Source organism: Haliaeetus albicilla, chromosome 6 (genome assembly GCF_947461875.1).
Source record: "Haliaeetus albicilla chromosome 6, bHalAlb1.1, whole genome shotgun sequence".
Classification (NCBI taxonomy): Eukaryota; Metazoa; Chordata; class Aves; order Accipitriformes; family Accipitridae; genus Haliaeetus; species Haliaeetus albicilla.
Window position 1 is genome coordinate 2,903,031 of NC_091488.1, and position 27,098 is coordinate 2,930,128.

The 27,098-nt window shown below is 40.9% G+C and overlaps 1 protein-coding gene across 5 annotated transcripts; it reads right to left on the reverse strand.

Annotated features, from left to right (window-relative positions):
• Window positions 1-1,961: 1,961 nt before the first annotated feature.
• Window positions 1,962-27,098, reverse strand: ACOT9 (acyl-CoA thioesterase 9). Of its 5 annotated transcripts, XM_069784838.1 has the most exons (16): window positions 26,954-27,098; window positions 25,400-25,491; window positions 23,789-23,815; window positions 20,771-20,816; window positions 16,941-17,111; window positions 16,810-16,847; window positions 14,590-14,673; window positions 13,891-13,994; window positions 12,698-12,771; window positions 10,477-10,544; window positions 9,396-9,507; window positions 8,145-8,235; window positions 7,576-7,661; window positions 5,588-5,675; window positions 5,258-5,408; window positions 1,962-5,015 (listed from the first exon to the last, which is right to left on the reverse strand). In XM_069784838.1, the coding sequence occupies exons 1-16, from the start codon at window positions 26,965-26,967 to the stop codon at window positions 4,957-4,959; spliced, it is 1,305 nt and encodes a 434-aa protein (XP_069640939.1). In that variant the 5' UTR covers window positions 26,968-27,098; the 3' UTR covers window positions 1,962-4,956. The 5 variants fall into 5 exon arrangements, with proteins under 5 accessions (XP_069640939.1, XP_069640940.1, XP_069640941.1 ...); XM_069784839.1 differs by lacking the exon at window positions 23,789-23,815; XM_069784840.1 differs by lacking the exons at window positions 23,789-23,815; window positions 26,954-27,098 and adding an exon at window positions 22,185-22,347 and having other exon boundaries at window positions 25,400-25,486.

Consider the following 27,098-nt stretch of genomic DNA (forward strand, 5'->3'; position numbering starts at 1 on the left):
CTTTCAGGAGTTTGACCAATATGTGAGTGCAGTAGACCATTAAAGGTCTTGTTGCTGAACCAGGAGTCTAACCTGTGTGAAGCATGGGTGCCTCATTAGTTATCACAGAATATTCCTATGGAATACATGTTTTCCCTGTAAGTCTTGCTTATATGCTTGGTTTTCTGAAAATTTACTTCTCTTAGCATCTCAGGCTTAGATTGCTGACTTTTGCTATTGATACATTACTTAATTTCTGCAAAAATTGTGTCTGCTTGGTCACATTCTAGGAGCTACAGCTAGAAAAGAGCCACTTGGCTATGGTACATTAGTCTGTAATCCAGAGGCAATAGCAGCTAAGCCAAAAGCCAGAGATAAGTTACAGTTGCTGAATTACATTTCCAGTCTGTCCAAAGCTGGAAAACATTTTTAAACTACTAAGAACATACCCTACACTACATAAATCAGTACAACTGCGCTGAAAAAAATACAGCTATGCCAGTTCATGTGATTCAAGAGCTGAACCAGTAATTTTTTCCATGCTTGTATTTATAATGTATATGCTGATAAGATCAATTCCATTTCACACGGTCTGAATTTTTTTCCCTGGCCCTACGCTGTTAAGAGCTGTACGTAGTGGTTAGTGTCCTGTGCTGATCCACTCGTTAAACGTGACAGAGGGGGACCACGGCCAGAGCAAGCAGAACTCCACCAAGCCCCAGCCTCCCCGTCCCTGCGAGGCCTGGGGAAAGGAGTTCCTGATCCCATCCAGAGGGTAACAGAGGCACAGCGCAACCAATGCCAAACACCAAACGCTGGTAACACACTGCTCCAGCCCATGGGATCTCAAAGACTGGAGGGCAGCATGTGGAGAGGCGGCTTCTCATGTTACTAGGCTGTATGTCAGCTGCTTGAATTTTACTCAGGATTTTGTTTGCAGCCTTTATCAACCCTGAAACACCAAAAACATCAACACAGAGAATGTTCAAATAACTCCAAGCAACTGCAGCGTGATGAATGCAGGCCCAGCCATTATACGGATAAGCAGCCCAAGGCACAAAACAAACCTAACAAACACTAGTGCCTGCCTTAGAAATGGCACTCATGCCCTCTTCCACTGCCCTGGGATGCTCTGAGAAAGTTCTGCCTCCCCAGGCAGCCAGCCCTGCCTCTCCTGGGGTGCAGAGCCCTGGCACCAGCCTACCTGCAATGCCTGAAGAAGAAACTCACTTTTAGTGGCATTTAATTCTGGAGATGACCCCCTCACAGGCTCCCTACCAGCCTGGTGGACACAGAGGGCCCAGGGGACTGCTCCCTGCTGCAGGACTGCACCTGAATTTTCTGCTGAACAGTTACCAGATAAAGAAGATGCCATGAGCAGGGACCAGAACCCGTACCACTGTCCCTTCCGAGTGCCCCAAGCACCATTCCCCAGAGCCATGCTCCCCTCTGCCAGAAACCTCCCACTTCTGCAATGTAACAGAAGACAGAAGAGTAAGGAGCAGCCAGTGCCCAGAAGTGCCTCCAGCCTCACGGACAGGAGCCCTGCGGGGACGAGGATCCCCCACTGTCAGGGCAAGTGCTCCAGTGTATTTTCTATGCAGGTATCATCATCCAGCTACACCTTCCACAAAAGGAGTCCCCAGTTTCTCTTTCATGAAAGCTGAGTATTTACCCTTTTATTTTCCTGTTAGCTAGTGCCTAGCCTGTGAAGAAGTAATCTCTCTCACACCTAGTTAAAAATGCATTGACAGGAGGACCAGCAATCAGACAAGTCTGTCAGCAGACAAAGGCTGGACTGAATGTGCAGTAAAACAAGTTAAGCATGCAGTAAGTTTAGAGTGGGTTTCTGAACTAAACCCTCACTCAGTGGCCCATGCTGCACCAGCTCCAGCAAGCTTCTTCCCATAATGCTGTATACCACGATGTGGCTGCAAAGGAATCACGTGTATTTGAAGAAGGGCTACGGGAAGCTGTTACAGTAAGTTTGAGTAAGTAATTTTAATTACATATTTTTTTAAAGCCACAGAAAAATAAAAATATTTAAAACAAAGCGCTTTTCTAGGCACTGAGCTCAGCCAGTCCCACAGAAATCTCCTTTTGTAACACCATTAAGTTAGAGGGTTAGGGGAGGCAATCCCGCTACCGCAGACTTCCTCCTCCTCCTCGCTGTATTCCAAGACGCGATGGGCACAGAAACATCTACTTCCCACTACAGAGCCACAGCCAATTACATAGATAGGTTCACCATAAATAAAAAGATTTTCTACCAATACCTTTAGGCTTGCGTGGTAATGGTTAGTCACTTATAGCAGTGCTGGGTTGGTCATTAAGTTGCAACATAAACTCAACATTAATTACTATGTTAAAATATTTTAATTCTGAATGTGAGATCCGACAACAATTTTATCTCACACACAAAAGTATACGGAGATGTACATAAATAATACCCTTGAACAAAGATACATTTAGCCTGTTATCAGAGAGGGTGACAACCTGGAGTTACCTTCTCGCAGTAAAAAATATATCAGCACATATTCTGTGTTTGTTTACTACTATATATATTTTATTTTTACATATGTGTATATATTTATACACACACACATTCTGTATGACTGTACATACATTTCTATAACTAGTGTGATTGTGGTATGTGATTAAGTTATCATGAACTTTGAAAACACACTAATTCTTCTAAGCATGGTCATTTGCGGAATTCATTTTCTTCACTGTGCCCTGCACTGTTCTGATGTCATGCCTTGCTCCCTATTCTATTACCTCTTTTTCTCCTCTCCAATCCCTTCCCAAAGGCTGAATTTAGAAATTATGATAAATTCATCTTTAAATACAGCTGAAAAGGCAGTAGAGGAAGAACTTGGTATTCCCTTAACTTACAAGCGTTATACAAAAGCGACCCAGGTAGGACCACTAGGTCAATGATAAAAACCTGCAGATAGTCAGGAGTAATACATAGTTCTGAGCTAGATCCCTCCACTTCTGCCTTCCTACTGATTTTTTAACAGCCAACAGTGATCCACGCAGCAAGGGGGGAAGAAGCTGGGATAGAGTTTCAGTTCTTTATTTGTGTGTCAGTCAAGTATATTTAGCTTCCAAAGAGTTTTAAAAAGGAGAAAACCAGAAAATACAATATATATCCACAGTGTCATAACCATTAAAGACTGTAACAGGCAACACCCCTGTGCCTCCACTGGAAAGCTATCTAACTTACAAATAAAGGCAGCCAAATCTTAGAAAGGCAAGGCTGATGTATAACATGCTGGTTATTACAATGCTTACTCTCCTCACGTGAATAGCAGTCAGCTGTTAGGAGCCATGAACTTCATTCTATCCTAGCACCAAAGGAAGCTGGTCCTAGTTGTGAATTTCTGAAACTTTCTTACTCAGAAATAAAACTGCAACATGTTGCTTTATTTTATCAACTTGTTTTGTGCATCTGTGCTGATTCACATAATTTCTACTCGCTGCTTCCTGATTTCAAAAGATTTTAAACCTAGCAGGGAAGCCAGAGTCTATTCTCATGTATTATAAGACATATTCAATCCATTTAACCTACCATTACTCCTCTTTGGGTGTCTTGATCAGACAGGATATCAGTCTTGATCTGAAGGTATCAGAGGTCCCATTTTGTGCTTATGACTAACCATCCTCACTGCTAAAAGTTGATGCCTCCCATCCACTCACCTTCCTAATTTCAGGATGTTGGGCTTTATCTGCCAGATATTGGAGATTATTAAAACTTTTTCCACTACATCAGAAGCACTTCAGTATCAAGTACTTTCTTCCTGTTACTTATATGCCATAGTTATGGCCACCATGGTGTCCCTTCTGTGGGGGGGAATTACTCTGTCCTTCACAGGTAAACTTGACAACCTTTAAAGATGTGCAATACTCGCATTTCATTACTGTCTACCAAGGAACCAGACAAATAATCCAGCTGAGGAGGCTGTCCTCCAGCTGTACCACCCCTCAGTGGGATAAAAATCCTCCGACCATTCAGCAGCTGATTTGGGAGCTGCTCAACACAGATTGTCTGGACCCCTAACTCCAGCACCAAACATAACCATTACCATTTTAGCAGCATTTTACCTTTTCTGCTCCCAATCCCTAACAAACCAAAATGTTCTGTTCTACAGTGCCATTTCCCAGTCCCACCCAATCTCACCAATCAGATCTCTACTCTACAGGCCATGAGAAATAATTCATTAAGAAACTCGCTTACGGTTATATATAAAAAAAAAAAGTTAGAAGAGGCTGGCAAGGACTGGCTGTACACAAACAGAATGCCAGAAGAGACCATCTGGCCACCTCATTTCATTGCAAAAATCAGTTTCCTCCCATGGGAACATGAAACCATCCAAAACAGAAGCTGCAACCACCTTGTAAAATCCCAGCTGATGGGAAACACCTGCTTTACATTGTGCACACACTAGTAACTTCTGAGCTTATGGTGCTGCACAGATGCATCTGTCCTTGTTAAAAAAAAAAAGATGACCCTAAGCCTAATTTCACAAGAATGTAGGTCAAATGGCTTCATCTGTGTGTATCTACTTATTGCACACATTTTTCTGATAGAACTTCTATCCCTTATCAGGGAAACACAAAGGAGAGCTACCAAGGGAAAGAAGGTAGATGGTGACAAGACAGCAAAGGTTGTAATGAGATATCTCAAAGCAAAGAGAAGCTATCTAATGCTTAAGATTGCATCTTTTCAGCCTTTTTTCCTAGCATCAGCGTGTAAAAGTAGATTTCAACAAATCCTAGTAGCAGAGAATAAAAATCCAAATATATGCAAATACATAAATAGCACTTGAAAGTTTTTTTTTGTTGTGGGGTTTGGTGTTTTGTTCTGGGCTGGGTTTTTTTAGTATTGTAAGCACCTGTCTGTCAGCCATCTCTGGTGCCAACTCCTTCCAAGACAGCATGCTGCTACACTGCTGATGCAGTGTTCAACGTGTGTCAGATGTCTTTCATGATGGCAGCAAAGTGTCGCTTTCCATCTAAATACAACATGGACTCTGAAATAAAGTGGAGAAAAGAGAGAACGACATTAGTAACTTAGTACTACAGCAACCACACAGAATGGGAAGATGAAGACGCAATCCACACTGTCATCAAAGCATAAATGTGCTTTGCCATGAAATCCTGTTAAATTATTCAAATGCCAATAGTTCACTTACTAAAATGACAAATGTTCCAACAGAAAGCAAGCTGTCTTGTCTACAGAGTTACGATGACAATGCATTAATTGGATACTTGCCTCCATAAGTTTTGGGGATGACCCGTGGGACCTCGTTTTCTGATATAAATGTAAAATGGAAGATATTGGTTGTCTGGTGCTCCCTGGTATCTGCATCATAAACCTCACTGTGTACTCGAACCTGGATGTAGTTTTTTTCTGTGTAACAGACCTACAGGTTAAGATAAGAGTTATAGCTCGTAATAGTGCTGAAAAACTGTAACAGACTTCATTGCACTGTTTAACAAGAAAAGTCACACACCCTCATAATGCACTGTTCATTAGCAGTGATTAACAGTGACTACAGCAAAGGTAAGTTTTAATCCTTTTTAAAAAGAAATCAATTCCTACCTGTGCAGAAAGCAGTAATAAGGACCCAACCTCAACTGGCCTCTGAAACATGATATCGTCAACGGATACAATAAAAGGTCTGGAACTCCTGAGCAAGAAAAAGAGAAATTTCTTCTCAAGAAAAATAAGAGTGTTTGGAGAAGTTTAAAATATTTCATTGTCAGCATTTTAATGAAGGGTTACTAGAAAACAGATCTCTCTCTTAAACACAGGCCACAGGAAGTGCTGAAGAATTATGTCATCACCCAAGACAAAAATAACTAGAGGAAACCTCTCACATGCATAAAAATACACACTCTCTAAGGATACATTATTGCATCTTATTATATCTTACAACTTACACTTGCTAGGCAATCTTCATGCCATCATTGCTTAGGCCTCTTTTTTCCAAGCACTGACATAAAACACTTCACTTTCTATCAGGCTATACATGCTCCACTAAATTTATGCACAGAACTTTGCTGGGGGATGACCTCAGTCACACTTTCTAAGCACAGTTACAGGAAGAAGTTCAGAAACTATTCCTCTTGTGTACAGAAGGAAAAGATGTAGTATTTATGTGATATGATGTCTATTTTATATTGTTAGAAAACTGTATCAAGCTTGTGTGGCAAGGTTTTGGTGGCAGGGGGGGCTACAGGGGTGGCTTCTGTGAGAAGCTGCTAGAAGCTTCCTCCATGTCCAACAGAGCCAATGCCAGCCAGCTCCAACACAGACCCACTGCTGGCCAAGGCCAAGCCCACCAGCAATAGTGGTAGTGCTTCTGGGATAACAGATTTAGGAAGGGGAAAAAGACTGCTGGGCAACTGCAGCCAGAGAGAGGAGTGAGAACATGTGAGAGAAACAGCCCTGCAGACCTCAAGCTGGGTGAAGAAGGAGGGGAGGAGGTGCTCCAGGCACCAGAGCAGATATTCCCCTGCACCCCCTGGGGAAGACCATGGTGAGGCAGGCTGTACCCCTGCAGCCCAGGGAGGTCCACGGGGGAGCAGATCTCCACCTGCAGCCCAGGGAGAGAGGACCCCATGCCGGAGCAGGGGGATGCCCGAAGATGGCCGTGATTCCATGGGAAGCCCATGCTGGAGCAGGTTTGGTGGCAGGACTTGTCACCCCATGGGGAACCCACGCTGGAGCAGTCTGTGCCTGAAGGACTGCAGCCCGGGGAAGGGACCCACGCTGGAGCAGCTCGTGAAGAACTGCAGCCCGTGGGAAGGACCCACATTGGAGAAATTCGTGGAGGACTGTCTCCCATGGGAGGGACCCCATGCCAGAGCAAGGGAAGAGTGAGGAGTCCTGTCCCTGAGGAGGAAGGAGCAGCAGAGTCAAGGTGTGATGAACTGACCCCAACCTCCATTCCCCATCCCCCTGTGCTGCTGGGGGGGAGGAGGTAGAGAAAATTCAGAGTGGAGTTGAGCCTGGGAAGAAGGGAGGGGTGGGGGAAAGGTGTTTTTAAGAGTTAGGTTTTATTTCTCCTTATCCTACTCCGATTTGATTGGTAATAAACAAAACTAATTTCCCCAAGTCAAGTCTGGTTTGCCTATGACGGTAATTGGTGAGTGATCTCTCCCTTATCTCGACCCACAAGCTTTTCATTCTATTTTCTCTCCCCTGTCCAGCTGAGGAGGGGAGTGATAGAGCAGCTTTGGTGGGCACCTGGTGTCCAGCCAGGGTCAACCCACCACAAAAATGTATCTCCATAAAGTCAATCTCAACAGCTTGGCAAGATAAAAGAAAACAGAAAAAGGATGTATTTTCTACCTTGACATGTAATGCTTAAAGACCAAGCTCCAAGGAGCAAGAGGCAAATCTCTTCGTAAATACAAACAGATGCTCCAAGAGAAACAGTGGTGTACACTAATAGTGCGAGATTCTACTAGACACCTCCATCTCTTCTACTCAGATTGTCATTAGGTTGGTTAGCTTGGCTTCCCGACCTATGTATATGTGCACAGTGCTCTGGATTATATAAATATTGCAGGTCTACAACTCACCCATAGCTGCAAGCAGTTGCCCATCCTAGTTCAAATGCCTTTCTCATGAGAAAACCCCCAAAGATCCTATTGAAGATGTTCCGTTCCTGTGTGTAGAAACAAAAATCAAACTGCTATATTACATATATTCTTTTCAAAGCATTGTGTTGAAGTCTGTACTTCAGTTCACAGTATTTAACAGAACTCCCAGCATCTGAATGTATAAAAAGCACTACTGAAATATATATGCAAAAGTCCAAATGGCTGAGGAAACTTTACTTAATAGGAGCTTATCCAACTCATTTGACAACCTAAGGTAAAAACTCAAAATTGTGTCAGCAACCAGAAGCCCAACTTAAATACTTTGCAAAGGAATTTCTTTACGCAAAATGAAATCTGGTGAAAAAACAAAGTAATTAAAAATATTCTATTTCGCAGTGATATATAGATAATAGAAAAGAGGCAAAAGAAACTAAAATCTAAATACATTGCAAGGACTGCAGAACTGAAATGAAATAATGGACTGACTAGTCTTAGAAGACAGTTCGTAAGTAACCATTTCTGTAATTCATTAATATTTTTCAAAATACCTGAGGATGGCAAATCTGTAGGCCTTTTAGCTTTGCATCTTCCATCCACACTGAATTGGGTGGTAATTTACGACTCCGGAAACTTACTGTCCTTTGGAAGAGACAATAAACTTTATAGCCCACATTAGCAGAATTCAGCAAGTCAAAAATGCACAAATAGCAAATGCAGACACACACTAAATAAAAAAAAATATTTAAAAAACACCAAAAAACCTTCCCCAAAACCAGATACACTATCACTAAAAGCTGTTCCAACTGACCTTGAAGACTTATCTAAAATGATACTTTGATTTCTTACTGTAGTAAGCCTACACTCCTGATCTTTCAAAAACTTCTGCTAAAGTTCAAGCTTATGTGAATGAACAAGCTCGAGAAAGGTACATGAAAGAAAAGATGAATCAGAACCACAAAACACACACTTAGAAAAAAAAAAACACTCAGAAAACACTCAGAAAAGCCTTACTCTGTTTTTTAAGTCATAATACGAATTAAAAGCACACAATGAGCTAACAGAGTAATTTAACATCAAACAAGCAGACAGTTTGAGGTTTTCAAATCCAGACAGAATGTGTACAAAATACATCTGCTAATTTTAAGGGAAAGCATGTCTCACTTTGGTAAACAGCTTTGAAAATAACAATTTAATAATGTTAGTCAGTTAAAGAAATTATAAATTATCCACAAATACAACATTGCACTGATGTCATTAGGCATTGTTCTATCACCACTGGCACTGGACGATTTCATACAAATCTCACGTACAAGAGAAGTACACCAACAACAGTCCCCCTCAAATAATGTTGTCAGGTATATTTAAAACACATTGCAAGGTTACCTGGTCAAAATATGGCCAGTTCCTGCCCTCAGTTTTTTGCCTAGATATCATGGCAGAAAACTCTTAGATTGTGCAAGTCACACAGCTGCAAAACCATTCCATTCCCTTATTTGGTTAAACATCATTAATCTTTTTCCTCAAGATTTTTCCTAACAGCTTGCTCAGAAGCTCTTTGTGCTTACACTGTCACTTTCTAACACTCTTTAACAACAGAAGACTCTTTTAAGAGATGCAGACATCAGATTAAAGTTTGTACCTGTGTTCCAAATAAAATGCCACAGAATTTAAGTGGTGAAATGGGAAAACAAAATGCGTGCGTTTATTCCAGACTACCCTCTTACAAGCACCCACTCAAAAGGCACATTACTTTTCTCCTTCATAAGACCTCAGTTCTCCTCCACCTCTCCCCTTCTTGCCTTGTGTCCAATGTATTAAGGAATATGTCATGAACAATGTTTCTTTCTTCTGCAGTGGGAGCCATTTTCAGTAAGGAAGCAGTGCTGAAATCAATCCTCTTCAGCTTGTTCACTAAACATTTAAAAAAAAAAATTATTACAGTTCAAAGAAAAAAAAAAAACAACAAACATTTGGCTTGGCTTTGAAGATTTTAACTGGAATCAGCTGACTCTCTTCTTTTTTCTTTTTCCCCCTGTAAGTTAAAAGCTGTAACTTCACAGTCCCATAGATTCAAATAGAAATTTGGCTTTTAGAATTGACTGCACCAAAGAAAAAATAAGGCAGAAGTTCACTGTTACCTCACCAATGTGATGAAGACCTTTTATACATAGACTATGATACCCATCCACCACTCCTACAGAAGAAAGCTTAAGTACTCCCCTCAAAGTAGAGAAAAACATATCAAACAAGAAACCCTACAGAACAAACATCTTCTTCAGGTTTTGCCAATGGTACAAGAATGTAAATTTATGACAGAACTCATTACCATAGGCCATAATGATTGAAATTTAGCTTAAAAGGTCTTCTGTTCAGTTTATTCAGTCCTTAATGTTTCTCTAATTCTCTGCTTTAAAATTCCAGCTTGAAACAAAAGAAGAGGGAGCTAGACACTCCTTCCCCTGCTCTCCCCCTTTCTTTTTCCAAGTTTCTTTCCAAAAGGAACATGGGCACCCAGACAGGTAAGGAGCTGTGATGCACCTAGCCGACCCACCATGGAGGCAATCAATCAGCCAGAGCATTAGTAAAGCCTGTGCTGCACTCAGATCTGAAGCAGAGCGAGCACCCTGGAAACAGAGGGGTCTAGGAAGGGTGCAGATCACATCAAGAGTGCCCTTGTCTGTCAGTTTAGCCAGAGTTTCCAAGAATGTGATAGTAGGCTTTTAAACTCTCTTACACTACTGACACACACAAGACAGCATGAAAATCTGGTTTTAAACAAATTAGGAGCATTTCTAAGTAGCATAACTTCTGAAGTTTACTTCCTTCCAGCTATTAAGTTGAACCTGAGGCATGTGCATACTACCAGGAAATATGACGTACATTCCCCTTGCTTGAAGATTTCTTCTTCCTCAGGGGTCTCAGGAATGAGTGGATTAACAAATGCTGGCCTACAGACAGGAATTTTTTTTTAAGTTACAAACTTTACAAGAATTTGTCCTGTAAATACATTATAACAGTCTTCCATTTTTGCTTACATGCACAGTACACGATGAAAAGACATACTTTGGGTTACATCACAGAAATAAATACATTATTTCATAATGTGCAGCTGCCAACAGAATATCACTTTAGCTTTAACTCTGAAGGGGCAGTTAAGTGATCCAACCACTAACTAGTATAATTAAGAAAGAGTAAGTGATGCATCTATGCTTCTTAAAGAGCTAAAACTGTACCCATAAATTATAATGATGATTATTCAAGGAGAAAGCTATCTAGAAACTCAGCAAATGAAGATGTGATGATCTAGTATAGTCTGAAACAGATACACAAAACTTGAATGGTATCATTCCTCCTGGAATAGAAAGAGCACAGTGCCATAGCTAGCAAGTGTTCTTATAATCTACATGTTCCCACGACAGCCTTATCAACAGCCAAAAGCTGTTTACCACATGTACCACTTATCAAAGAAGATGAGGCTCCCTCAAGCTCAAATTTGTATGTTTATTTTACTGCACAAATAACTTTAACATAATTATTTCTTTTCACAAGGAAAGGCAAATGCTTATTTTCAAGAGCCATTCTTCCCCATAATTTCTAATTATTATTTTTCTATTTTCAACATCTATACAAATGCTCAGAACAATATATGTGTGTGTATATATATATATACATACACATGCACAAATATGTGCTGAACAGTTCCCCTCTACCCCAAGCCTTTACTTGGGCTGGTGACAAGAGGCATGCAGAGAGGATCTTTTTGCTTGGAACAAACTGCTCTGTCCTGGTTTGCTACACCTCTGGATTTTGGAGACACACCAGCTCCTTCTCCATCACAGAGCTCATTCTCCCCCTCCTCAGCTCAGGACGTATCTACGTAAGCTCTCCTGTCCAAGCCCCAAGCTTCTGAGATGCAAGTTTGCTATGGTCCAAAAGCCACACAACCGTGTTTCTGTGGCACTATAACCAACCTAACATACCCTGTACCTCTCTGAAAGGTTTTTACCTCACATAGAGTAAGTACCCTCCTTATATGGACAGAATGCTTCCAAAACACAGCTGGCTTGTGGCCAGCTGCTTGAAGAACAGCCACTGAAGTTTGTATCTATCTGCACAAGTCCATAGTAGGCTCGTTCTCAGTCAATCTGCTGGTGTATAATTACATCAGATTTGATGTAATTCTTTTGCAAAATAAGTCCTTAAAATGAGAAACATAAACATATTTTTTTAAATGTATAGTATGTTAATGGGTTCTAAAAAAAAAAAATAATCTCATAAATCTGAAGGAAACCAACCTAGTAACTACTTCTAACATTATCAGGACTAAATAATTATGTCAAGCAAAACCCCTTTATTAAACATATCCCTCTTCATTAAATACAGGCAATTATTTAAACTAGTTAGAAACAGAAAATGGTTCATTACTGTTGCAGGCTATAGAAGAAAGAGGTAAGAAATACAATTGATTTTTCTGGTGCTGGAGTCATAAACCAAAACTGAAACTGAGAAGCTTGTTAGTGTAATGACTAAGGAATTACAGAGAGAGTAAAATCAGAAAAATAAGAAAGTTGGGTGGTTTGGTTTTTTTAAGTTCTGTGGGAATACTTATCAGTTGCATGTTATTTACATAAGCAATTTTTAGGCTGAATTATTCTGATGACACCTATCATGTGCCTATTAGGGAATTAATGGCATTATTCACTCAAAGACTATTTAACCATTGAAACTCAATCTTTTCTGGTTTTATGGCAAGAAGGCAATTCATTCTAACAACTACTGGAATGCGGGTGGGTTTCCGGCAGGCTCATTCACTTCTGTGTTCATCAGGCCAGTCATTCAAACACAGGGGAAATTTGTTAAAGAAAAGGGTCAGATCCCAAGACTTAACAGCAATTCCTGGTATCATCTGACTGCTGAGATCATTGCTCTGAAGCTTGCCGCAGAAAAGTAACACGTGCCACCAGAAAAGATCGACTATGTGATTTATTTATCACCTACATGATATGGCTTCTACACATATATAGCAAGCTGCCATGTTTACTGTTTTCACAGTAGGACCCCAGTAGGAGTCTGAAAATTATTTTCCTGTCCTACAAATTACCGTTTATTCTCTGGATCCCGGGCCACCATGACAAAGGTTGCATCTAACACTGGGCTGTAATCACCACCATGCAGCTAAGAGAGAAAGGAAACAATTATATTTTTAAACTCTAAAATTGTAAATGTGCTTAGCAAGCTATTCAGTTGACATCAACTATGCCATCACACTGTTAATGTTGTTTACTTTCACGTTCTGTCATTCCTTCCAAGATCTCTCACAATAGGTCGCAGAGAAGGAAATAACACAAATTAAAACTCTAGTTTCAGGAATTCTGCAATGTAAACATTAAGCAGGGAATGCTTACTAACTACTACTTTGAGCTGGGAGGGGAGAAAATCAACACAGGCATTGTAAAAGGACCCACTTACCCTTTATTCCAAGAAATGCCAAAACATTTTTTTGTCAATACTAAATTGCCATTAATGCCAGCACTGTGAGGAGTTCAGACAATAAAGGTGTAACATTATCTTCTACATCAGACACTTAAACAGGTAAATATTTTTTTTATTCAGTTGGTCTCCTTATCTGAATTATAGCCACTAATACCACTTAAGTGTTCATTGCATATTTTTGTTATTCTAAATAACTACCTGAATTAATGTTTCAGTTAACTAATCAACTGACAGTAAATATTCAATAGAAATGTTAAAGATTTTTTAATTTAATTATTAATATTGCTTTTGCTTCCTGCACAGTGTAGCCTAGTTACACCCTTCATTTATTTTCTATTATTCAGTATTTAATAATTTATTACAAAAAATTATGCTACACAGTAGAGACAATGAACACAAGAGATACAATTTAATACTGAATCTGAATACCAACATTGAAATTTACAACTCTATAAAATGCAAAGGTATAAGGAAAATAAAGGTTTTTCAAAAGGAGGGAGAAACTTATTTAAGAACATGCAGAACACAGCCACCTATTTTTTCTGTAGGAGTACTGTGTTGAAGTTTAATTACAAAAAGCTGGTTAAGAAAAATGCATGTCTAGAAAGATGAGCAACAGAGTATCTTGGTGCACCTAGACTATGGGAAGTCAACTTGGTCTTGAAACACTAGGGCTGTCTCAAGCCCTTCAAAAACAGTTATTCTAGAAAATATAATTTAGATTGCTAACCCCATCATCCAGAATTCCCCCTGAAGCACCTCAAGCCTGTCATAGGATGGAGAGGAGTCACAGGAACTAACCTGCAGCATGTGCATCTTCACTTCCATGGACGTCCTCCCAACCCAAGAAACATTGCCTGTGAATTTGATGTCACAGTCTGGATATATAATCTTCTTGCACAAATCTACAAGACAAACATTAGAGGTTACTGGAGACAGATCCCTCACATCTAATATTAGAAAGACTGGATTCTCCAAGACCTTTTCGTGTTCTGCAAGTGGCAGTACATGCAAAGACAACCCAGAAATGACAGTTGTTGCAAGGGACCACACTGCTAGCCAGCAGTTTCTGCCTTATCAGACTTCTAAAGCCAGAACACGAGGAAGAAGTAGGCACACAGGTGGCAGATGGATGGCAGACCCACAGAGATGTTCAACAGAACAGGTGACACAAGCAAGGTCCAGCTCCACCAGAACACTGTTCAAGAATGAAGCTAAGAAACTCACGTGCCAAAATAAAACCAAACACAGAAGTGCAGGAAGCATGAAAGTTGTATTTTGAAGGGAAGGGAAATATGAAATGGTGAAAAGCATCTACAAAACGCTCTTCCCTCCTCCTTTCAACAAAAGCCAGAGTACTCAGAGTTCAAAGCCAAAACAAGACGAAGTGAACTAAACAGCAAAGAAGTTATCCTCAGTAACAACTATAGGAAGGCAGTAGCTTCTGAAAGAGTAAGACAAACAGATGAAACTGTTTCTATTGACCAAATTGCCACTTACTGATTTTATCCACCAGAGCTGTAACTATTGATAAGGGAGACCTTGGCTGCGTTTCCTGCTTGGTGTGAGTGTAGCAAATAAGAACTATGGAGAGACCAAAAATGGAGTCAGCTCTTTAACAAAAACTTCAGTGGAGCAGATCAAACCCACCTTTGTGAAGTGTAAGAAGTACCTACAAAACACAAACTAAAGTATCATACTGTAGGAGTGCACATGACTTCCACATTTTTGTGTATGTAACTCACAGGACTGCTATAAAGAAAACAGTGATTCAGCAGCTGTCTCAGTTATATGCATATTTACCTACTACAAAGAGAAATATAACTGAGTGCTTTAAATCAACCCATCACTCCACTTCCAGTCCCATGTAATCTCTTCCCTCTACCCCTGCAGCCCACTCTCACAGATCCTTCCTGCCTTCTATTTTGATTTCATGCAGGTTATCCAAGGATACAAGCTATCTGAGGACTTACTTTCAAATACTGATTCCTTTAAAGAGATGCAGATTAGAAAAACTGTGCCTTACAGGCATGAAAGCATAGTCAGAGGTATTTATCACACTGTAATTACTACTAGCCAAACCACTATTTAAATTAATTAGCTCTGCTCATAAGAGCACATCCAAGTAAACAGACTCCTTACAGTAATACAAGGCTGCGAAGAACTTTTTTTTTTCTAGTACTTATGTGATTTTCACGCAACACAGACTTCCAAAATTGAAAGTATGTCTTTGCACTTAATGAGATAAAGGGAGATCTCTGTCCCTCCAGGTAATCCAAGATTTTTTTTCCCTAAAATTACTGAAGTCACAATTCTAAAAACTGTTGTGCCTATCATGCCATCAACACAAATGGGATTTATCAGAATCCTATTGCCAAAGACAAAAAGCTAGAAGTCAATCAGACCTTTATGCAGTACATCTGCTGAGATCACAGAATATACCAGGGGGGAGATGAAACAGCAGATTTTCCTGTAAAAACTGCTGACCACCATCCTGAATATTGTGTCATTGGTACAGAATCTTGATTAACCCAAAACGATACACCACCAGTGGAACTGACTGAAGCCCAGTATGACTACAAACAAGGCAAAGGCATTCTGTGCTGCAACAAGAAAAAACTAAGATCTTCACAGATTTCCAGAGAAAATAGGCAAAGCACAGAATGAAAAACTGGCTCATCTCATCTACCAATGGAGGGTAGCCAATAGTTTCAAGTCTCCTTTTCTAATTCAGGACAGGTACTGAAGCCAGTATCTTCTATATCACAGAACGAAATATAAATCATCTAGCTATTTTGTCTATCCTTGCTAGATAGGTGACATGCATTCACTTGTTTCTCTGTCTTCCTCAATTTTGCCCATCTGGACCCACAGAAGGTCTTTCTTTCCTGCCAAAAATACCTGTTCCATTCAGAACTTTCCCTTAATAAGCACTTATTCTTTGTCAAAAACCTCCACCAAAATGCTCCCAACCAGCTACAGAACTTTAATGAAGAAGGAAGTCACCTGGTGTCATTTTAAGAGAAAAGTATCTCCAAGTTATATTAACAACCTAGTGCTTATTTTAGCTGCAAAACAAAAGTCAAAGATCTTGAACTTTTAAAGACCATGAATAAATGAAAATGAGAAAATAAATTAAGAAAGCTAACTCATGAAACAACCGAGTTGTTTTCTCCCTTAACATCAATTTGGAAACAGAAACCAAGAATTTATACTGAGTGTTTTTCATTTGTTCTCAGTGGATACATTCTGTTCTTTCCAGATTATACTCTCTTCTCCCCAAAGGGAAGATTAAAATGTTTGCACCTCACTATCTGTTGGGTTTTCTGTTGTTGGTGGTTTGGGAGGTTTTTAAGAGAAAAATCATATGTTTTAATTTTAAATAGTGTGCTCTGCAAATTTTCTCTGATTTAAGACTCAATGCAGATTCATAATCTAGGATCATTTCTCAGTAAATTATCCTTGTAGTTGGTCCTCTACAAAATTGGCACAAGCAAGAAGCTGAAGCCGAGTAATTTTGCTTCCATCTGTTCTTTATCATCCTTCCTTCTCTTTCAGCATCAGTATCTTTTCTTTTTTTTTTCCTTCCCCTTTGAGATAGTGCATTGATGTGATTTCCTCCTTGAGGTATACTGTATCATACCAAGCAGTGCTCAACAGTACTCAAACTCACTTTGTCTGCATTACTTGTGCATTCTTTACAAGAGCATAGATACATACCTCCTAAACTGTCAAGATCTTCAAGTATCCTTCCAAACCTGTAAGACACGTTTTTTGACAATTAAATACCTACATACATAGTAAATAAAAGTTAACACTTTCCTGTATGTGTAACATGGTTGCTTTGTTACCTTACACTGTTGTGTACATTCAGGTACTTTTCTCTTATTTCAGGTTGACTTCCTAGAGGTAGAATAACTTCCAAGTAGCTATCCTTCATTCTCCTAGGAGGGAGATCTTCCTGCCGTTTTGCCAGTAAAGTATGAAGAGCTTTTCTTTCTTGCATTGCTTGCACATGATCCCTGGTAAGAAAAAAAAAACACTCCGTCCGGAGTACGACAACACAACTGCAACCCTAGCTAAAAGATGTCATGTTGAAGATTATCAAAACAAAAACAAAAAAGTAGTAAAAATAGCAAGACACAGTAAGCGTGCCTTGAGAAGAAAGTGAAATGCACATAATGAGATATGCTAAGCAAGTCTACCGCAGAAAACTTTTAAATAGTTTTGTGTACAACTGGCAAGCACATACTTTGCACTAACGAGATTAACAAAATGTATCTAATTCTGAATGCTACCAAAATGGTTCACTTTGAAAAGAACAAATCAGACATAATTTAACCTATGAGGTTTTGTGCATATTCATGTCTTCCATAGCTACTGTATCACAACTCTTCCTACACTGACAATTTTAAAGGACTGTCAACTTACGACCTCTCCCAAGAAGTAAAACAGATGTACAGTGTTGGTTAGTACTAACAACAAAGAGAACTCATCTGCTAAGACTTGCTGTCTACACAGGTGAGTTCTCCCTTTATAAGCATCAGTTCACACTGCATACACTTGATCAGCAAGCTAAAAGAAAGGGAAAATTAATCTATTTCTCTCTCCTCCTACTCAGTTGTCTTACAACTATAGAGGAAAGTCATAGAAAGAAACAATACAGAAAAGGGAGCACTACCCTTTCAGAGCTGCCTTTCCAGCACCACCAAGTCAGAGGGGTTGCAACTCTCACAAGGGAGTAAGGGCCAACTTACTGTCGCTTCTTCCCAATCTACCAAATTGATTCCTTGCACAGGTATCTATGAGATATAACAATCTTGCCCAACACTCTCTCTTACCTGTTCCTCCAAAGTTCCCTCCCCTTAAAAGTGCATCCTGACTGAATAAAGCAAGTATTTCATAACATCCCTAGAATCAACAACAAAGCATTAAAAACCTAGGGGTTGAACATGCAACAGTTCCAGTATAAAGCCAAGGAGGATGCAAAACTATGAATCCATTTCATAGAGCAAGAGAAGGCATAAAATGCTATGTAACCAAACTTAATTTTAAACTTGTGGATATGTGCCATTCATTCAGTTGTGCATGCTGCATTGCCGAGATCTGAGTGCCATTATGTTTAACAAAAGCAATTTAAAAAAAAAAAAAAAAAACTGAAAGAAAACAACAGAAAGAACCTTTTCACCAAAAAGAAAATTTATCTTAAGTTTTGACTTTGGATGAATTCTGGGTATTAGCCATTTAAGACAAAGACTTTTTTTGCTTGAGTTTTATTTTTGGAAGAGGAGAGGCAGGTACAAAGCAGCCACACTTCAAACATATTTATATTCCCTCTTTTCTGTTTTAATAATTTTGGGGGAAATATGAATAATCCATGATCAAAGAGAGTAAAAGTCTAGCAGAAAATTTCAGCTAGTTTTGTTTATTTGTTTTAAATATGAAATATGGTTTACCTCATTTGGGCAACATGACTACTGAGGAGTTCAGAGAAAATAGAAAGGTAACAACCTACTCCAGAAGGTTAATGTTTGAAGTTATACCACTACATAGAAATAGAATATACTAGATGACTAAGGAAAGATGCAATGTCCAAGATGATGCACCTTTATGCTTTTTAAAAGATTTGTTTCCAAGGTCTTTCAGTGAAAGGTTTAAGAGAAATTAATCAGAGAGTAAATCAGAAATTTGTCTACAAACACAGAGAAACCAAACAATAAAAATTGAACTATATTCTGTTTTCACGAGTACCATCCTGGCTCCTCTGAGGTCAGCAGCAGAACTCTTCTTGACTTCAGCTTCAGAATGTACTCTTCAATATACAGAAGTATTGGGCTCAAGGCAGTAACATTTTTCAACAGAAAAATACTGTTACACACTGCAGTACCAGTCATACAGTAACAATATGTCATCTAAGTAATAACTAAAACCTGCCCTAAACATTCTGAGAAATGACATTATTTATTTCTGAAATGGCCACAACTCTATCTAGGCTATAAGTACCAATGTACAGATTAGTAGTTTTAATTGCAATTTAAGTACAAAACCAGAATAAATATATAAGCAAGATATTTCTTTCTAATACAAAATGCCACTGGCCTTTACAAGATAAATCATGAACCAAAGTTTCCTTTTAGCAAAATTAATGGCCGAAGGCATTCCTCCAACATGCATCTCTCCTCAATCCCAGCAATCCAGATGTATGTGCATCAGTCCTTCCATAGTTCCCATTTCGGGACCTCTATCAAGCTGTTCTCTTAGGTTTGTCCTCTTTAGTCATTCTGTGGCCTAACTCAACGCACTGGCTGTTCAGTCTCCAAATGTATCAACTCTTTGTCACTCCATTTTAAAAGTGGGATCTCAAAGGCTACATCATCCATGTCCTCCAAACCTCCCCGTATTAAACCTGCCATCCTCAAGCACTCCCAGCTATGGGCTCCCCAGCTTTACTTCTTCGTGGTAGTCAAACCATACAGTACTCTGCAAACCATTTCTGCTGCATTTTGTACAGCACAAGAAATGTACCTATCTAAGAAAAACACTGCTGTGGTGATCTTGGCATCAATCTGCTCTCATTCCAGTGTGGGAAAAGAAATGGATAGAAGAACAGATTTGACCAGAGCCCTCTAAAATCTCAATCCTCAGATGGTATTTCCATATGGTGTGGTTACTCCCCAGCCATTCAGGGCTGCAGGAAAGGCTTTTTTAAAAATCAACTTCTAGAGCCCTTTTCAGCTGACCTACTGAAAATTTCAAGCCCCCTCATGCTTAGATACTAAGCAAAAATCAGCTTCCCTGATTCAGGCATTTTCTTTAGCATGCCTATAATCCTGTTTAGATAAACCTAGTCGAAAGGCCTGGACATATCAGACACTCCACCCAGGCAAGGCTCTCTTCATTTCCGTATCAATGCACAAAGTGTGAAAGAAGAGCTCAACAAACACAGCCATAAGAAAATTAATAATCAATACAATAAATATGGGACCAACCAAACTGCAATACCTAATTCCCCCAGACTGCTATACTGTCTTTTTCAGAACTGTTAACAGTAGAGGATTACAGTCGATTCTGGCTTATTCAGCGTAATGGACAGGGAGGAAGGTAACCTGAATAAAGCCAAAACATCAATGACTTAAACGATATGTAAATTAATCTAAAATTAAGTTATGGCAGGGAAAAGAAATGCCCGAGATGCTGCTGACTAAGGAGACGCCCAATCCCAAGTTGACAATTTTCCAAAGTGACATGGGTGCTGCCAGGCCATTTGTAATGCGGTCTGCTTCATGCTGAACCAGCTCAATTGCCTCTGAATCCAGTGCAAGATAAATCCACCATGTGGGTAATCCACCAGCAGATAACTCAAGAGGTAACAGCAACATAACATTTCCAGCCAGACTCTACAGCTCTTAAACTTCCATCAGATTCAAAGTTAATTGGAGAATCTTATAAGTATCAAGATCACATATTTTGTTCCTTCAGTGCTAAAGATCCTCTGCCAGAGGAATGTCAGAAGTTTGTGATCCACAAAGCAACAATTCAGAAACCTTGTTTGCATTACTTTTTAGCTGGATCCTTTTTCTTCCTCAGTCAGCAAGCTAACATTGCTAACTTCCACTACCACAACACTGAGCTCTACCTGGCTTTAACAAATAGAGTAAAATACATTTAATGTACACTGTACCTCCAGTTGGTAGATGCTCCTACTATATCCCTCAATCTGCTCCGCACTGAAAAAAAAAAAAAAAAAATCAAAGCAAATCAAGCTTAGTTCTGCAAGTGATGAACGTGAGGCTGCCTGGTGCTAAAAGGCAAAATCGTCATCCCAGAACAGGAAAATTAAGCAAATTCATGCAAATGGCAGCCCAGAAACAAAAGTCTGGCCAAATACACTGATGCTGTTAGTAGGCATATTACAATAATGGGTTGAGTAACATGAGCTTATTGTGTATAGCCAACAAAGTGTGTTTGTTAATGCAATCAAACACCTGCAGTGCTAATTAACAGCTGAAGGAGACAGCGGATCAAGATCAGATTGAGGAATTTTGATGTGAAAATATTTCAGCCTAAACACAAACAAACTGTGGAGATAACAGAAATCAGAAAGTCATAAAAGAACATAAAAAGGAACAGTGCAGCTGGGAGACAGGGAATGAGGAGAGTACTATTTAAATAATCCCACCCATGAAGGCAGGTAATGTCAGCAGACAGGCTATTGCCTGCAGGGTTTCATAGCCTAGATTTCTAGCAGTGTCAAAGAACACAGTATTAAGACACTGAAGACAGGCCTGTAAAATTGATTCCGGCACTGTTTGCACTGAGTTAATACTAGTTCTGCATAAGCAGTTTTTCTACTCTTTCCTCGGATGAGGCTGTTAAGTGTGCTAAGGTCCCATCAAATCTATCACACTACTCCACCACTGTTAGGCAGGTGAATGTATGCTATTTGGAAAAACCTGAAAACAAGCAGCAACAATTCCCAAGCTCAGAAAAGAAGTTGAGAATTGTATAGTATGGATTCATGGCTTATTTACAAAGATTTCTATACAAGAGGGTTCATGTATTAGGACAAAATAGTTATGGACACATCAAGGAGGGGCTACCAAAAAAAAGCCAAAATTTCATGGTGAAACAGGAAGAGGGCTGCTGGTGACTCACGAGCTGATCCTTTATACTTTTAGGTTATTAGACATCATCAGGCTTGGCACTTTTCAAGCTAAATGCCTGGTCAGAGTATTCACAGTGATCAGCAAGCTGTCCTGTGAACTGTGGAGCAAGCAGAGCCTGATTTCCTAGGTATTTAAATCACATACCCCTCTCCAGCCAGATCCACCCGGCTCTGCCCCCTCCGCCCCATACAGCCACTTCAGTTTCTGCTGCTTTCCTGCCCAAGTCCCCACACCACCACCACTTCAATACCCCTAAACTCCCCTCTCTTGCTCCTTCCCCTGCAACACCCCCTGCTCCCACCCCTACACTCCCAGCCTGCTTCTGTTTTGCCTGCCCTCTAGACAGGTGCCAGCATGAGCTGTGGTTAGCCCAGAGGAAGGCAAGGGGCTGACTGCCAGCCAGCCAGCACATAGATCCCAGTCACTCACCAACTGCCAGCAAACACCATGGTCCGTGGCTGACCCCAACACTAGCTCTGGCACCCTAACGAAGCTCTGATCTGAAAGCCAGTTTTCACAAAGCTTGTGGAAACACGTTTCTCTTCGAGATTTGTGCTTGTCTATTTTGGCTGACATCAAGCAACAAAAGGTTCTGGAAGAAGAGGGGGACGAGAAGATAGGCAGACAAAGACAAAATAGATTGTTTAGGCCTCATTTCTTTAGGAAGTTAGGCTAAAAACATGTTTTGAAATCAGAAGAGTTCCACCACTAATTCTAAGAACAAAAAAATCTTCAATGAAAGGAACTGACTGAAAATCTTGAGTTGACTTTTTTTGGAAGGTGGGGAGGTTTGATTCTTTTTTTCTTAAGAAGCAGGAGGCTTGTTTACAGAATAGGTACTACTTTCCTGTTACTCATACTCCACCTGGGAAGCTGCCATAGCATGCATTGGATCAGTACAGTGTTAGCAGAAACACTGTTACAGCTTCTAGAACACAAAACCTCAATTTTCCAACAGTGTGCAGACTGTGCTGGGATGGAGGGGGAATAAACAGCACTTTCTCTTTGTTTAAACTAAGTTCATCTTCCTTTTCAACTCTAAAGAGGTAAAAAGCCCTGAAAAAAATCTTCGGTCCAAACCTGCAAACATGGATACACACTGTTAATTCCATTTAATACTTCTGATTTCAATTTTAGGCATACAAGTAAACATCTGCCAGGCTGAGACCACATAATTTTTATTCTAACAGTAAAATGGACAAAGTGTAAAAGTGTTTCAAAAATGTTACCAAGCTAAATCTAGTCCATTTTACAGGCTCCTAAGTACATAGTTTTTCTCCTCCCACCCACCGCACCCCCCGAAGACTTATTGCTCTTCTAGATATTAGTTATCTTACAACACAAATTTAAGTAAGTAATTAAGCATAAAAATCCATAAACTCTTTCTCTTATTTGGCAAGTGTCTTAAATATGCAAAACAATTACAGCAAATGGGGTTTATCCATCGTTATCATGTTGTGTATTTCACAGTATCTCCTAAACTGTGACCGGTGGATCATTAATGCCAGAGCAGCGGGGTCTGAGTTCATTTGCACTGTGCTGTGACAAAGGACACAAGGGCAGCTGGACAAGATCACCGCATTCATCCCTGCCAGTAAGATCCATGCCCCATTGTGCTGGTGCCTCCCCAGGCTGTATCCAGGTTCAGGTAGACCGCTACGATGTATTTTGCCACCAGTTTTGCTACAGAGCTTGGTCTGGAATTCAGTGAAAGATGCAGATTCAGATGTCTAAACTGAAGCTAAGTACTGCAGGAGTTGCTGTGTAAGAGATTTTGTATCCCACAAGCCTCTAATAAACGTGTTATCCAGCACACCACCAAAAACACAGTGTGCTGACAGAGATCTAGTATAACAATATCGCCACAAATAAGACCAGAGACATTCACTGAAGGCAAAGAGGCTTTAAGCAAGTCGACAGAGAAGAATAATAGCATTTCATTTTTCATGAACGCTAAAGTAAGGAAAAGCAGTAGCTGAGTAACTTTAGTGTTATAGCAAATATTAAAATATGTACAGATTACCACAACACACCATTATTCACATGAATGGGTAAGTGTCCTGTGGAGTGGAAAACACAGGTTAGATTAACAATTAAAAGAAACACTGCAAATTACATCTAGTAAGGAATTATCTGATTATTCTACCTGCTTGAGTTCCACTTACACACATGTTCCTTGATTTTAGTAAGCAACTGTAGGCAACATGTCCTTGCCTGATTTACAGTCAGTATCTTTGTGTTTTCAACCGAGTTTGTTCTTTCCTTCAAAGCCCGCTTTCCAGTTCCTTTGTCTACTGGCTCTGTGTAGTATTTGCTTGCAGTGTAATTCCAATCAGTTTTTCAAACTTGGTGCTACCATATACTGTTGACAAACACTATTAACTTTGGAAAGAATATCTGGAGCATTTTTCATGAAGTGGGATGAGAGTTATCTCAGAGGAAATTTCCAAAGTCCTGCTTCGTGTAGCCTTTAGGAGAACCATGGAAGAAGTGAGGGAATTCACAACTGGGACCCAAAGTTGGGCGTAAGCATGTGAAAAGCTAGTCAGAATAAGTTTTTGGTGTTTTGTGAAAGCATGGATACCAGATTAAAGGAAACTAGTTTACATGTCAGCAAAAGTTTGTATAACATTATTTCAATGTTACAATTTTGGAACAGAATGCCAAATATTTACAGTTATTATAGTCCAAAAAATACTAGTATTCCTTGGAAACAAATCAGAGGCAAGGCCAGGATGGCCTCACTGCTTCACTATTTTTACTGGCCTTCTAGGTGATATCATTATCAAATATCCAAATAAAAGAGCAGGGTAATATTTGCAAGTATTCAATGTTGTGTATCCTTGCTTCTCTCCTTTAACCTCCCACATTACTATTTATTAACAATAATGAAAAAAAGTTCTCTAACAACAAATAACCCTCCATTTTCTCTTTTACTGGATAACCTGTGGTTTCTGTTTAGAGAACAAAGGGGAAATGATGACCTCAGAAACAAGCAGAACTCCATAAAGGAATTATTTGTGCCTGGCTCCAGCCTTTTTCCTCCTCCCCTTTTCTCAGTACATGGGATTAGAATGCAAGAAAACTTTTTTAAAAGCTTCTAAAACAGGAACATTATGGTTTATTACTATTAGAGTGCTAAACCAATCTTTCAACACAAAGCTCTATTGACAAGAGCGTTTTCACGAGGCAATCCTGCTGATCTGATTAAAAGATTTGTCTAAGTTTACGAAATTAACGGTATTGACACATTAAAAGTTCTGTAAGACATTATTTCCACTCAGTTTCTCCATTTCTTGGCCATTCTCTCTAGTCGTCATAGTACCTGTCTGTACTACACTGACTTTCTATCGAGAGCCAACTTGAGAAGCAGTTGTCCCTCCAGAAGAGTCACATGCTCTTCCAAGACTGAAGAAGCAGACGAGCCAAAATCTGCAACTTCAACGATTATGCATAATTGTTGTCATTAATCTCCAAACACATGAAGTGATTTTCTGCTACTTCTTAAACACTTACACTAGGAGCTAACAGTCAAGGGCACGCCCATTATCCAAACCATATTAACACATGAAGGGCCACCACCTGAAAGAATAAACTCCTTAGCAACATTGCTAAATCTTCCTATGTACAGCCAATGACTTTACCTTCAGACATGTCAGGAAGCACTGGGGAGCCACTGGTCCCAGAATTGAGTTTCCTAGCCAGAACAGAAGGAAGCTTCCTCATGGTGCACAACCTATAGGCAGAGTGGAAGAATTCAGTGTCATTAAAACTAACGCCATGAAAATAATTTAGGATTTATTTTTGGAATGGCGCCAATTACTTCAGAAACCCCACTCCTTATTCTTAGCCTGATTTTTAGAACCAGATAAAGTCAGTACAACAGTTCAAGCCAGCTGAAATTCCAGCTGATACCTGTCCTTATCTGAAAACAGGAAGGAAGAATGATTCGCTGGCCGCAACTGTTCTCTTCACTGACTATTCAGGTGCCCTGGGACAACCAGCTTGGACCGAACACCAACTTCTACCCTGCAGGCATCCTAACACAGACAGGGTTCGTGTGCATCTAGGAAATCACCCATGACCCTGTGCACACACTTCTCCTGCACTTGGCTGGTGTGCATAGCAGGGGAAGGTGGAACGTCCCAAGAAGGATATCACAAAGCCTCCCACACAGTCCCATTCAGCTAAGACCGGTCTCCTCCTCCACGGCTTAGTACTGCTGCAACTCAGAACAAGCCTAAAGTGCAGGATAGAATCGTCTTAGCTGTTTGGCAAGAAGGGACAACTACGAAACCCTTCAGAGAACGTAATCCACCCCACAATTCAGTAAGTGTTCTACCAGGTAGTAGCCAGCGCGACTCCTCCGGGCGAGCAAAACTGCGGTAACACAAAAATACACAGAGGGCCAGCAGGAGTAAAACCCCTCGTGATAGTTCATGGCGTTACCCTGACAAGGAACGCGGGTTGCCTGTCCCTTAGTTTTCTTCAGCTGAGGCTGGGCTTTCACCTCAAAAAAGAAAGGGAGGCAAGTCCTCAGGCACCAGCGGAAAAGGAGGGCCATGTACTCATCTCTCTATATATATCTCTCTCTCATGTATGTATCTATACATGCCTATCACGTACACACAAGCTTCCTCTGTCTGCAGACACACCAGTACTGCTTAAGAGAGTAAAAAGGAACGCGCACACACACAAAAAAAAAAAAAAAAAAAAAAGAGCCCTCAGAAGCCAGCAGAGGGAGGACACGAACAGCAACGGTGAAAACTCCCCCCGACTCCTGCAGCTGCCGGACTCGCCTCCCCCGGCCCCGCCAGCAAACCCCTTCCCGCCCAACGCCGCCCGTCCCCCCTCAGGCTCTGGCCGAGCCCGCTTCCCGCCTGAGGCGCCGGCCGCGGTGCCGGCCGCTCCCCACGCAGACGGGCCGGGGCTGAGGAGGCCGGCCGCCATCGCTCGAAGCCGCCCTGTCGGTTTTCGGCCGCCGCGCCCTGCCGGCGTCCCGCCAACCCACGCACCGAGCGCACACACATCCCTCCAGCCCCTTCACGGGAGAGGGCGCGGCACCCCCCCTCCCCGGGTTAGGGCGGCGGCGGCCTAGGGCCCTGCCTCACCCCCGCCGTGCCGCGGGGGAACCGCTACCTCCTCCTCCTCCCTCGTCAGGCCGCGGGCTAAGCGGTGCGGGGACCGGGCAGCCTTACCGGGTGGCCAGCATGGTGCTCCCCACCGGGACCGGAGCCGGAGCCGTTCCCTCAGCACAGCCAGCGCAGGTCTCCGCAGGGCTGTGCGCAAGCGGGGACGGGACAGGGCGGCGGCCTCCTCCTCCGGGCGGTCACTTGGTGGCAC